The sequence below is a fragment of the Tiliqua scincoides genome, chromosome 5 (genome assembly GCF_035046505.1).
Source record: "Tiliqua scincoides isolate rTilSci1 chromosome 5, rTilSci1.hap2, whole genome shotgun sequence".
Lineage (NCBI taxonomy): Eukaryota > Metazoa > Chordata > Lepidosauria > Squamata > Scincidae > Tiliqua > Tiliqua scincoides.
This window is the reverse complement of record NC_089825.1, coordinates 38,730,858-38,743,290: the sequence shown is the minus strand read 5'-3', so window position 1 is coordinate 38,743,290 and position 12,433 is coordinate 38,730,858. Positions and strand designations below refer to the sequence as shown.

Sequence of the window (12,433 nt, the reverse complement as noted above, 5' to 3'; positions counted from 1 at the left end):
AGTTTTTTTTCCATGTCCACTCAGGCAACACAACTGCAGGACTCAACAATACCAGCTAGGCTATCAAAAGTGGATCACTTGCTCATCATCCAGTGTGATATACTGTATGCTATCACCTGCCAACAATGATTTCCTGTTATCTACAGAGAACAAATAGGTCAATCTCTATGCAAAAGGACAAAGAAACTCTACTGCTGACCAGAAAGCCACCATTTTACAACAAAGAGAGGACTCTAATGAGAAACTGCTGATGTATAATTTATCAGGAGATTTGACTCTATTTTGTTTGCCTTGAACAAAGATGCAGGTTGTCTGTCTTATTATATTGTTCAATACTTAAAGTTCCACCATAGAGACTGTACTGTCAGTTATCATAGCTCATGTAAATAAATTATCAGTGAACTTGGTTCATGCATTTAAGCTTCACATTAGAATAGTCACTCACTGCTTTTCTCACATTCCATGGGCGTTTGGTCCTTTGGTTATTGGTAGAAAACTTTGTATTGGCAACCTTCAGTCTCGAAAGACTATGGTATCGCGCTCTGAAAGGTGGTTCTGGCACAGCTTCTAGTTTTGCTGAAAAGGCCAATCCGGGAGTGACAATCCCTTCCACACCGGGAGCAAGTGCAGTCTGTCCCTGGTCTGTCTCCCTGGCTATGGGCCTTTCTTCTTTGCCTCTTTGCCTCAGACTGTTGGCAAAGTGTCTCTTCAAACTGGGAAAGGCCATGCTGCACAGGTAGAAAACTATTGTTCCTGTTTCACTGTTTAATTCTGCATAACCAGGGACTGCTTTAATTAATAGCATTTCATGAAACCTCACTATAATTGTCACAGACTACACCTCTTCCATTCTACTGCCCACCTTTTATCCTATATGTGTGTGTACATGTGTACATGCCCACTTACTGAGAATGTCACTTCATGCATCTGATGAAGTAGACTGTAGTTTGTGAAAGCTTATGCTGAAATAAATGGATTAGTGTTTAAGGTGCTACAAAGCCCTGTCTTGTTTTAGGGGTAGTAATAGGTGCATGAGAAAATATCTCCAAGCACTCCAGTGACCTGATCCTATGATATGCTGAGCAAAAATAGTGAATAGGATTAGGTTCAAGGGCACTAAGAGCCATTGTATACGTATATAAAGTTAACTGTCCAGAATCTTGATCCATCACAGCAACTCAGGACATAGATTCTCTGCCCCAGAAGCCTTTAATCCCAGTTGTGTGGGCCTTGGTAGTGGCTCTTCAGTGGTGACAAAGTTTGCATCTGTAGCAGGGTTGTAGTGCTTTTTTTTTAGTTTTTAATCTGATCTAACTCAGGAGAGTTAGAACAGACAAAATATTTCTTTTTATCTGGCATGTAAAACTCCTTGCCACAGGATGTGGTGCTGGCTTATCTGGCATGTAATTACTCTGTGGAACTCCTTGCCACAGGATGTGGCGCTGGCACCTGTCGTAGATGCCTTTAAAAGAGGATTGGAAAGATTTATGGAAGAAAAGTCCTCACCACAGGTTAGAAGCCAAAGATGGGTGGTATACACAACCTCCTGGTTTTAGAATGCCAGGATGCAAGGGACAATGCCAGGTGAAGGGGAGGGGATGGTGGCAACAGGAGGCAGGTGATTTTGTTGTTTATGTGCTCCCAGAGACATCTGTGAGATACAGGAAACTGGATGGTTCTTTGGCCTGATTTTGGGGGGGGGGGGACTTCTTATGTTCTTATGTAGTTTGCTTGTTCCATTAACAATAATCAAACCCAAGATTCAGCTTTAAAAAATCTGCAATTCTTTCGGGGGGGGGGGATGAGTTAAAGAAGTTGCTTTAGAATAAGCCCCACTGGTGGCTGAGTTTGGAGATCCAGCGCTGAGGGAGGGAGATCACACTTGGGGGGGGGAAGACACACCCCCTCCCAGTGTGATCTCCCCCCACCCACCCCCCAGCGCTGGGTCTCCCAACTCAGCCACCAGTTGGCGGCCCGCGCCTGTGTCTCCTGCTGCGGAGGCGGGCACGGACGGCAGGGGTTGCCCAGCTGTTCCAGTGCGGCGGCGGCGGCGGCGGCAATGGTCCCTCCTCCCAGCTGCGCCTGCCTCATCTCCCCCCACCCAGCAGCCCGTCCCTCCCCTCCGCCGCTCCCGACGCTGCTGCCGCCGCCGCCACCTCCTCCTCCTCGTCCCAACCCCCAGCCTCTCTGGCTGGCTCGCCCGCTCTCCATCTCCGCGCCCTCTCGGTCCGGCTCTCCATTTCCCGCCGGCGGCCCTGGCAGAGCAGGCACCGCAGGCAGGCAGGAGCTCCATGCAACACCATGACAGGCATCGCCGCCGCCTCCTTCTTCTCCAATACCTGCCGCTTCGGGGGCTGCGGGCTCCACTTCCCAACCCTGGCGGAGCTCATCGAGCACATCGAGGACAACCACATCGGTGAGTGGGGAGGGGGGCGTGGGCGTGGGGCGGCGGGAGAAGTCTGTGGGTGGGGGGCAGACCCCCAACCACGCCAGGACGGTGGGTGGGCTGGGGAGGCTTGGAGAGGGGAGGGAGGGGCGCGCGCCAGGAGGCTGCAGCGGGGGGGGAGTGGGGATGAATGGGAGGGCAGGGGATTGACGGGGGGCGGGCTGGCTGGCTGGCTGGCACGAGGGAGGGTGGGTGTGTTGGGGGGGCGGCGGCGGCGGCGAGTGGGTGGGTGCCCGAGGTGCACGGGAAGGCGCCCGCAGCCTGGGCGCGTGCAAGCCGTAGGCTGTTGCAAAAGGCGACTGGGACTGCCATCCTAGCCACCCTTATCAGAGAGTAAGCCGCATTGACTATAACGGGCCTTACTTCAGAGTAGACAGGCGTAGGATTGGGACCGTCATCCTAGCCGCACTTTCCTGGTAGTAAGTTCCATTGACTATAGTGGGGCTGACTTCTGAGTAGACAGGCGTAGCTTGGGCTCTCAGGCTGCCATCCTAGCCACGCTTTCCTGGGAGTAAGTTCCATTGACTATCATGGGGCTTACTTCTGAGTAGACAGGCATAGGCTGGGGCTCTGAGGCTACAACCCTAGGCACACTTTCCTGGGAGTAAGCCCCGTGGACTAACATGGGACTTACTTCTGAGTAGGCAGGCATGGCTGGGATTGGGCGGTGAGTTTGCCTTGGCAGCAGCAGCGCGCACAGACCCGGAGGACGAGTCCAGCACGCCGCCTGCTGCTTCCGCCCCGGCTCTGGCTGTCAGAGCTGCGGGGAGGGAGCAGCAGTAGCAGCAGCAGCCAGGCGGCCATTCCTCTTCCTCCCCCTCCCGCTGCAGCGGTGGCGGCTGCTGCTGCTGCGTCCTGACAGCGCTGTTGCTAGGTGTGGAGGAGAGGATGGCGCGCGCGCGCCCTGGCCGGCTGGCTGGCACTCTCAGCCTCCCTGCACGGGGCGTCTCCCCGGGAAGGCGCGGTGTCAAGCAGGCCGGACGCAGACAGGGCTGGGTCGGAGGGCCCCGGCAGAGGGGGTGGAGGAGGCTGAGCAGCTCCTGCAGGGGTGGTGGCCAAAGGAGGGAGGAGGAAGAAGAGGCGGTGGGATCGCTGGCGCGCAGTCTCTCCAAGGTGGTGCTGGTGGGGGCATGGAGCTGGCGTGGCGTGGCGTGGCGTGCGCAGCCCGCCTCCTGGCTGCTTCCATTCGGAGCCGCTCGGAACCGAGAAGAAGTCGTCTTCCTGGGCTGCAGAGAGAGAGGGATGCGCTCATGGCCTGGGGATGCGGCGATCACCTGTAGGATGTGGCTCCCCCCCCCCCTGCAGGTCCCTTCCACAAGGCCAGGATGGGGTTGCCACTTGCCAGGCGCCTCTGCCCTGCCAGGGCTCGCTAAGGAGGGGCAGGGGGGACTAAGCCCCTTTGAAAAACTGCAGGCATGGGGGAGAGGGGGGTGGACAACCAGTATTCTGTGACTTCCCCTCTGAGAGGAATTGGACCAGGAGGTCCGAAGTTTCTTTGGGGCCCCTTCCCAAAGAGGGAGGGGGTGAAACAGGCTGGGGGAGGGTGGCAATGGAGATGGGCAGAATGCAGACAAAACGGGCAGGGGGAAAGTGGTAACAGCCAGAATAGCCTTTGACGCCCTGGTCCATCAGTCTTCCCAATGCAGAGCTCAGGTCTACCTGCCTGCCCAGCGCTGGCAGTCAGATCCAGTAATACAGAAAACCAAACACACTCCTCTCCAAAATCTTTCAAATATAGAAAACCATTGCCGGAAATTAGCGTTATTATGTTTAGGCTCACACTAGAATAGCAGGTGTCCTGTGTACACCAAAACTGACTTCTGCAGCTGTGTCACTGAGCTCCTGTACACTCCTTCCTGGTAAGTGGATCCACAAGCCAAAGAGCTACTGTAGCAGGTCAGTTTCCTCCCAGATGTGACACTGTTATGGAATGTATGTATTCCTGGGCCTGGTGTGTGTGGCTTGTAGCAGTACTCACTGCCTTGTGCCCATGGTAATGCCCACAACATCCCATGTGGGCAGTGAGTCTGGGTGAGATTGGAAAATGTAAGATCCCAGGAAATTTCAGGGCCCCCTTTCTGACCCTGGGCCAGGTACAAATAACCCCCTTTACTCCCCTCTCCTGGACTTTCCTTGAACATGATTTTTAAAAAAACAAAAACAAAAACTTTTTCTAGACTACTTGGCACTACTTGAACTGAGCCCTGATGCTCTATAGTGAGTCAGAGAGAACATCCTTGCTTGGATAATTTATTCATAATTCACTCAGGGCACAGCCCTAATCAACTTTCTAGCACTGAGGTAATGGCAGTGCAGCTCTGAGGTAAGGGAACAAACATTCCTTTACCTTGAGAGGCCTCCATGACTGCCACCCAACTGCAGGATGCTGCACATGCCCCATGAGCACAGCTGTGTTAGTGCTGGAAAGCTGGTTAGGATTTGGGCTCATGCATTTTACTTCATTTAAGAATGACCACTCACTACATTTCAATAGCCCTTTGGCCATTGGGTTCTTTCATTCATAAGTAAGACATCATTGCTCCCCCCCCCCCAATACTTAATTTAGGATAGCCAGGAAAGATGCTGTGTGTCTGCTGTACTTTAGAAGTTTGTGCCATGGCCCTTTGACCCCAACTTTTACAATATTTAAAAATCTTTTCTGTATCCTTACGTGTATATATACCTGCTCACTGAGGGTTTCACATCTTGTGTCTGTAGTCCTCAAAAACTTACACTGTAAGTGTACACTGTAGTCCTCAAAAACTTACACTGAAATAAATTGATTAGTGTCTTTAAGGTGCTACAAGCTTGTTGTGGTCTTCACGTGTGTTGTTAATGTTCAGTGTGAAATCCAAGAATCCCAAAGTAAACGCCACCAGTTGAAGGAATTACAATTATAAAGACCCTGAATGCAGTGGAAGAGCTAAGGCACCTGGGGTCACAAACATTTTTAACACACACCCCATACAAGAAAATCAAATTTGACAGACAACCTGCAATGGGTCTGGGAGGTGGTCTGAGATGTGGGGAAGCTGGGCGTGGCCTCCCTGTGTCTGAAGGCCTTTCTGGAAGAAAGGCATTTCTAGTTTTTGAGAAAACTGGATGTGCCTTAATAAGGCTACCAGAAGGCACCCCCTCAAAGTGTGGTACAATGTATCCCCCCTGCCCCTCTTAGTTACACTACTGCCTGAATGCACAATATCCCTAAGCACATGTCCTAGGCATTGGTCCCATTAAGCTAGATAGAGGACTTGCTCCTCTGTAAATATATTTGGGATTGAGCTACACAGGTATGCTTGAAATTATGTGAGCAATCTATAGTTTTTTTGTTTTAAATTTACACTGATACTGGCAGAAAGAAAGCTTGTACATTACATTCTTTGCCCTGAATCAATGTATGCAAAGTACTACCTTAAAAAAAGCACCCTGTGACACAAAATGTATGTGTGTGCCTCTTTACGTTTGGACTGTGCAGTGGTCATAGAAACACCAATTGCCCGGTGAGGAGCGAGAAGGAACCAAGTAAGGTATATCCATTTCTCCCAATCCTTTTATATTGTAGCATGACTTTATGATGACTGTGATTTTATGGTTTTTAAAATATTTTTATAATTGTGATTTGCATACTTTAATCAATGTGAGCCACCTTGGGGCTTTCTCTGGAGACCAAAAGGCAGGATAAAAAAACTGAATGAATAAACCATTGTGAAAACTGCTGTGATACAATAAAAGAACTAGAGCTGTAATCCTAAAATCACTTTCTGAGTTAAGTTGTGGTAGCTCAGTGAGACTTCATTCATGGAAGCATGTGCAAATGCTAAGCATGTCTCTCTTGATTATATAGACTGGGGTGGTTCAGTAAAAATGAAACTAAACTGCACATCATGCTATTCTGAAATGGTGAGGTGGACATACCATTCTGTTTTATGACCCTCTATGGGGATGTGTAAACCTAGACGAGGAGGGAGAAGTAAGGAGGCTAAAATAAAAAAGGCTTTGTGAAGTAATTCTTGATTTAAAAGTGTATGTCCATTTTAAAAACTCTAAACATGTCTAGGGCATAAACTCACTGGAGTGAAAAGGACGCATGTCAGCAGAGTTTTCTGTAAACCAGATAGTTCTACAGATATCACAGAGGTTTCCTTAAAATAAATGGAAATGTACAAGCATAATACTTCCAGCTGTTGTCTGATGTTCTCTTTAAATGGATTTGTGACATGTTTGTTTGCAAGAAACTGTGACCAAGGCCAATCTTGTGGCACTTGAATTGGACTGATGGTAGGAGGCCTCAAGGAAGGCCAAAACTTTGGTAGTATCATCTGCACACATGCATTTCTCTCTAGCTGGCTTGTGTTTCTCTCAGGGGAATTCCATGACGTGCTGCACCTTGCTTGCATAGCAAATTTGAACCTATAAACAAAAGCCTCATCCTACAAGCTCCTGACCTCCAGCAACCAAAATTGTTACTGACACAAAAGAAGGGTCCCCAACTCTAGCTTCCTCCCACCACCTCCATGGCTAAATCTAATCAAGGGTTGCATACTAATTGAGGCCCTGGCCTGCAGAGTACATCAAGAGTTACTTGTCACACTATAGACAGGATATGAAACAATAGAGGCACTCATCTTGAGCTGGGAATGAACCATCAAATGCCTTCAAGGCAAAAAAGAAAAGACCTTGATGAGTTTATTCCACAATAACCTCTATGCTTTCCTAAGGGAACTAAAGATATCAAAAGCTGTGTCATAGACCCCTTGTTGTTAGCTGTTGTGTGCTGTTTACTGTTGCCTGTGCTTCTGAATTGCTTAGCTATCCACTGATGGTGTGTCAGATACCCCTACTCTGCCTTCTGTCAAAGAACTGCTTCCCAACTGGCATCCAGGATTGGTATCAAACTGCTGTATTCTTCCCCTCCTTTCCTCCATTCCCTTCCCTTGAGTACTACCACAGACTGCAGCCCTAGCACCTGCTGAGTCACTTGTCTTTTGTAAGCCACTGCCCCAGAGTTCATTTGGCTGCCTTGCAGGAACCCCATTCCATATGAAAGCAATCCTGGCTCCCTTGCTTTGCTTCCCTCCTTGAAGCTAACTGGAAAGCACTGACATAAGGGGTTAGGATTGCGCCCTAAGGCCACAATCTACCCTATCTGAATTTGCTTTTCAAGCCCCTTTTCCTGCCTGTCTCCCCATCTTCACAATGATCTCTGTGTCTTGGTACTCTTGCCCCATGATCTCTCTACAATACTTCAACTGACTAAGAACCCAACCCTATGCTTGTCTACTCAGAAGTAAGTCCCATTATAGTCAATGGAGCTTACTCCTAGGAAAGTGTGGATAGTATTGCAGCCGAAGTAAGGAGTTACAAATAGGTAACCTTGGTCTTTTGCAAACCTAACCATCTTCTGTGTCTCATGTGCTGTTAAGTCGATGAAACACTTAGTGCCAGGATGTCAAGCATAAGGCTTTCGAGTTGGATGTGGCATGTAGGAGCTCTTTATCTGGTCCATGTGATAATTGGGCTGTCCCTGCCCTGCCCTTTCAAGCTGCATTGCTTCCATAGAGGCTGTGGGAAGGAGAGATGGAAGGAGAGCTCAGAAGCCAAAAGCTGCTACAGGGTAAACTGAGAGCTGGTACAGGATCAAGAGGGATGAGAGAGGGAGGTGCTGCTAAGGTGCTGGGAGAACCCAATTATCATGCAGACTGCCCTTTCAGCAGTGCCTCTTCTGCCGAGGCATCACTTTGCAGGCTGTCTTTCAGCTGCTGAGCTGCAAAGTGATGCCTCAGCAGAAGAGGCACTGCTGAAAGTGTGACCAGCATGATAATAGAGCTCTCTCATATCTTGAAAATATGATCAAGATTTCTGGAAAGTTTGGCAACCGCTGCCCTAAGGAGTGGCCAGCAGCTTGCTCCTTTGCAGGTGGCTCAAGCCTGTGCATGCTGGCCCAGAAGACAAAGAGCACTTGAATTATGCTGTCATGGGCAGAAGCAGGCCATTTACTGCCCCCAGAAGAGCAAGTCCTCCAAGGGCAGGTTCACATCCCTTTTGTCTGGCAATTGCTACTGGGATTTATGCAGACACAGGAAGGATGACTGGGAGCACCAGAGAAGGGACTAGCACAACTTGCCTCTGAGAAAACCGTGGAATGCAGTGAATGTGTAGTTGCAAATTCCATGTGAGTTGAAACCTGTAGATACAACTCATGGATGTATTTTCCTGTAGAATAGCTGCATATTTGGTTTGGGCCTAGCACCCTTAGTTTATTTTTAAACAGTTTTGGGTGGAGACTTGAACATTAGCCCCAGGATCCAATCAAGCATAGAGGGGCTGCACATCTCTTATGACTTCAGAGGCATGGGGCATCAGTTAAGAGTGATCAAACATTGGGAGAGGCAAGCCCTTCTGTCACAAGTGAGTGAAATGATCTCATGGCCTGCCAAGCGGCTCATTTCTTGCCTGTAGCCCTGGTTCAGGCTACAGAGAACTGCAACTCAGCCATGGTTTTGTGCCGCAGTGGCTACCTCAGTATTCTTTCGCTTCTTCCTCCTGGCCTCTGTCTTCTCATTTTCCCCCTTCTGCTACTGCGAAGGTCCCAGTTTTTCAGCCTCCATTGCCCTTGAATAAATTCCTGGTTTCTCTGTGCATTGCTCTTCCTCCTTCTTTTTCCTTCCCTGTGTATGCATCATTACATACCTCCATATCCTTGTAAGGATTCCGTCTTTCTTCTCCTTTCTATGTAGAAATCATTTATGTTTAGGTCTAGTTGTGTGAATGAGTGCTGAATATATTGCATTGTATTTCATTATTGATTCCCTTCCCCTCTTGTTGTATTACTAGCCTAATAAAAATTATATATTGTTGCACTTTTAAACTTGCCTCCCTTCTTCTTTATGAGGTTCCGCTGAGTTGGATTGTTGGTCACTGCACTTGGTTCCTGCACATGTACAGTAACAGATTTTCCCCATGTGCACGTTACATTTGTCCTACAGCCACACCCAGTAACACAGCAGTTATGACATTCCTTATTGTAATTTAGATAGCAGTACATTTCAGTTTATCATATGATGATATTTTGTTTCAGACTTGGTGATATTTAGGCCTGGTGGTGGTGGTCGGCATCACTGGTACTTGTCAAGGCCCGTGTCTTGACAGGGGGCCTAATACCTACTGGACCACCTTGAGCTCCTCACCCTTTGCAATTTCTGTGGCAGCTTTTCTTTTCTTGCCAACCCCAACTCCTTCCTTTGTGCTCATGTCCTCTTTTCTTTCATGTGATGTGGAGGAGCAAATGTTTGCTTGCATGCTTGGCCACCTGTTCTTTCCCTCTGGGTTCAATGGAACAGTATCAAGTGTAGGTGTTATTCCTCTTCCTTGATGTGCCCTGCCAGCATCCCATTGGATCCAGAGGGAATGGGCAATTGAGCCAATAGCTCAATGTAATGTTGCTGCTGCCCTGCCTCCTCACTGCCAGATCGGTCAAGGAACCAGCAATGGTGGTGAGTCACAAGTACATCTGGTACTGCCTCTACCACCAGGATCAATTATCCACATAATCTTTTTTTCTGTTTTAAACCTGCTTTGCTGGTTGGCCTTGTGGGTGGATCAGCCTTGTCCTTACCTAATATGAAGCAGAGTGTGGGACCACACCATTTTTAGTCAATGCTGAAAGCACCATGTTTGCAAACGTGGATACATTCTTAGATGTCATTAGATAGTTTCCTTATGTCAATCTGAGGATTCTTGAAGTGTGAGAAAATAGAATTCCTATAACTACATGACTTGTACTATGTTCAGGTTTACTTCTTTTGGCTCTCCCTTGTGGATCCCCACATCGCCAAGTGAAGGTTGGCTTGGAACGTCTACAGCTTAGTATTCCAGCTGATCTGTGCTGGTTGCTGTTATAAGGAAGACTTTCACCAGTGAGCAAGACTTGAGCATTTTTACACATGTGAACATCACACACAATAACTCCAGTGTATTATTTTTGTTTTGTTTGCTTGGGCCTAAGCTGAAATTTAGTATACTCATGGCTAAATGAGCTCCAATTATTACAAATGGAGGCATTGTAGGATACTTTCCCTCCCCAACATTTTACTGTAAATGTGTATATCCCAAATAGCCTAATCCTATCTCCCACTAGTCCATAGCATGCAGTACTGCTGATGGAGTGCATGCTGGGTGGGTGATGGGACCAATGGCTTAGAAGAGGTAAGGAAATTAGGCCATAATTTTAAATGCCTGAAGGCCCAATCCTGTCCAATTTTCCAGTGCTGGTACAGCTGTGCTAATAGGGGTGGAGAGGCAGTCACAGAGGCCTCCTCAAGCTATGGGAACATTTGTTCCCTTACCTCAGGGCTGTATTGCAGCTGCACCAGAAAGTTGGATAGGATTGGACAGTCATTCCCCCCTCAACTGTTCTTTTCCAATCTAAAAAGCCTCAAAAGTGCAACCTTTCCTTGTAAGGAAGATCACCTCTCTGACAATTTCAGTTGCCCTCTTCTGACCTTTCCCAGTTCTACAACATCCTTCTTAAGGTGTGGCTACCAGAACTGTACGCAGTATTCCAAAAGTGGCTAAACTGTTGACTTGTATATGGGCAATATCACACTAGCAGTTTTATTCTCTATTTCTTTCCTAATGATCCCTAGCATCCCTTGGTCTTGAGGTCAAAAGGGTTAAGGTGGTGGTTCTCAAATTTTTGGGGAGATTTACTCCCAAAGCAAGTCTTTATGTGGGAGGGGTGAGGGCAGCAACATGATCCCCAGGATTGTGTCACTAAAGGGGCTGGGAGGGTGTTTGTACTGACAAAGTGCTTTGGTGAGCAGCAGGAGGTGCAGGGAGCTGTCCACAGGACTCCCTGAGGCTTGGAAAGTTGAGAAAAAGTGAGCGCAAACCACCTCCTGGTTGTGTTTGCAAACTGGAAGTGGTTTGTGCTTGCTTTTTCTCAACATTCCAAGCCTCGGGAAGCACCGCGGAGGGCTGCAAGGGGCTCCCGGCACCTGCTGCTGCTTTCCCAAGCACTTTGTCAGTACAAGCACCCTCCCATCCCCCTTAGCGACGCGATCCTGGGGACTGCATTGCTGCTTCTCCCCTTCCCCCTTAAAGGATTTGGGGAACCTATACACGAACTAGTGGGTTGTGAACCACCAGTTTGAGTACCACTGGGTTAAAGGGTTGCTGGCTGAGCAACAGGCACCCAACTGGGCCTCAGAATTCAGTGGTGGGGAAGGAGTTGCCTCACCTTCCTTCCTCTTCCATCAAAGTGGCTCCTTTCTGGGTTTGGCCTGGTCTCGGCCCCAGGGGAGCCACTGTGGGCAACCCTCAGGCAGCCTCTCCAGCAACTGACTCATTTTTCCTGAATGCATTATGTAGCTGTGGGCCTTGAGGAATCCAGCCCATTCCTGAGCTGTCTCTCCCCTGACCCTACCCCCTGCTTTACCTGGCCCTGTCTCATGGTTAGAGATGTTGCCCCAGGTTGAAGAGGCCCTCGTCCTGCGAGGAGCAGTTGAAGAGCAAGGTTCAATCTCTTCCTTCTTGTGTGTTAAAGACATGCTCAGGGTCATCTCCCACTGCTGCTGCACCTACCGCCATTTACAGCTCACCAGCTGGGGATTTGATAGGGCATCTGAAACCCCCAGGGCATTGTGGTGAGTCTGAATATGGACAAACATTTACACCCTAATCACTTAGGGATGCTTTGACCCAAATCAGATGCTGGCCTGCTCTTGTCAGCTTTTCCTCAGGGGTCTGTTTAACAGCTATTTGCCACATTTTTAATGTTAAACTCCTGGAAGGTGACAACGCCTTTACCAAAACATGTGCCATTCATATATAATTGTGTACGTGCTAATCTGCACTGCCTTGTTTAGAGGAAAATAAAGTATGAAACAGCTCTACTTTTGATGACAAGTGAGTAATCCTAGAACAGGGGTGTCAAACATAAGGCCTGGAGACTGGATGCAGCCCCCAGAAGCTTTTTATTTGGCCTTT

The 12,433-nt window shown here is 48.5% G+C and overlaps 1 protein-coding gene across 1 annotated transcript in view; it reads left to right on the top strand.

The window, feature by feature from the left end:
* The first annotated feature begins 2,238 nt into the window (after nucleotides 1-2,238).
* The window catches only part of JAZF1 (JAZF zinc finger 1), a 168,447-nt gene continuing 158,252 nt past the window's right edge, over nucleotides 2,239-12,433 (top strand). The window contains exon 1 of the mRNA XM_066630991.1: nucleotides 2,239-2,416. Coding sequence (XP_066487088.1) covers nucleotides 2,302-2,416 — 115 coding nt within the window. The 5' untranslated portion in view covers nucleotides 2,239-2,301. The remainder of the gene's footprint in view (nucleotides 2,417-12,433) is intronic.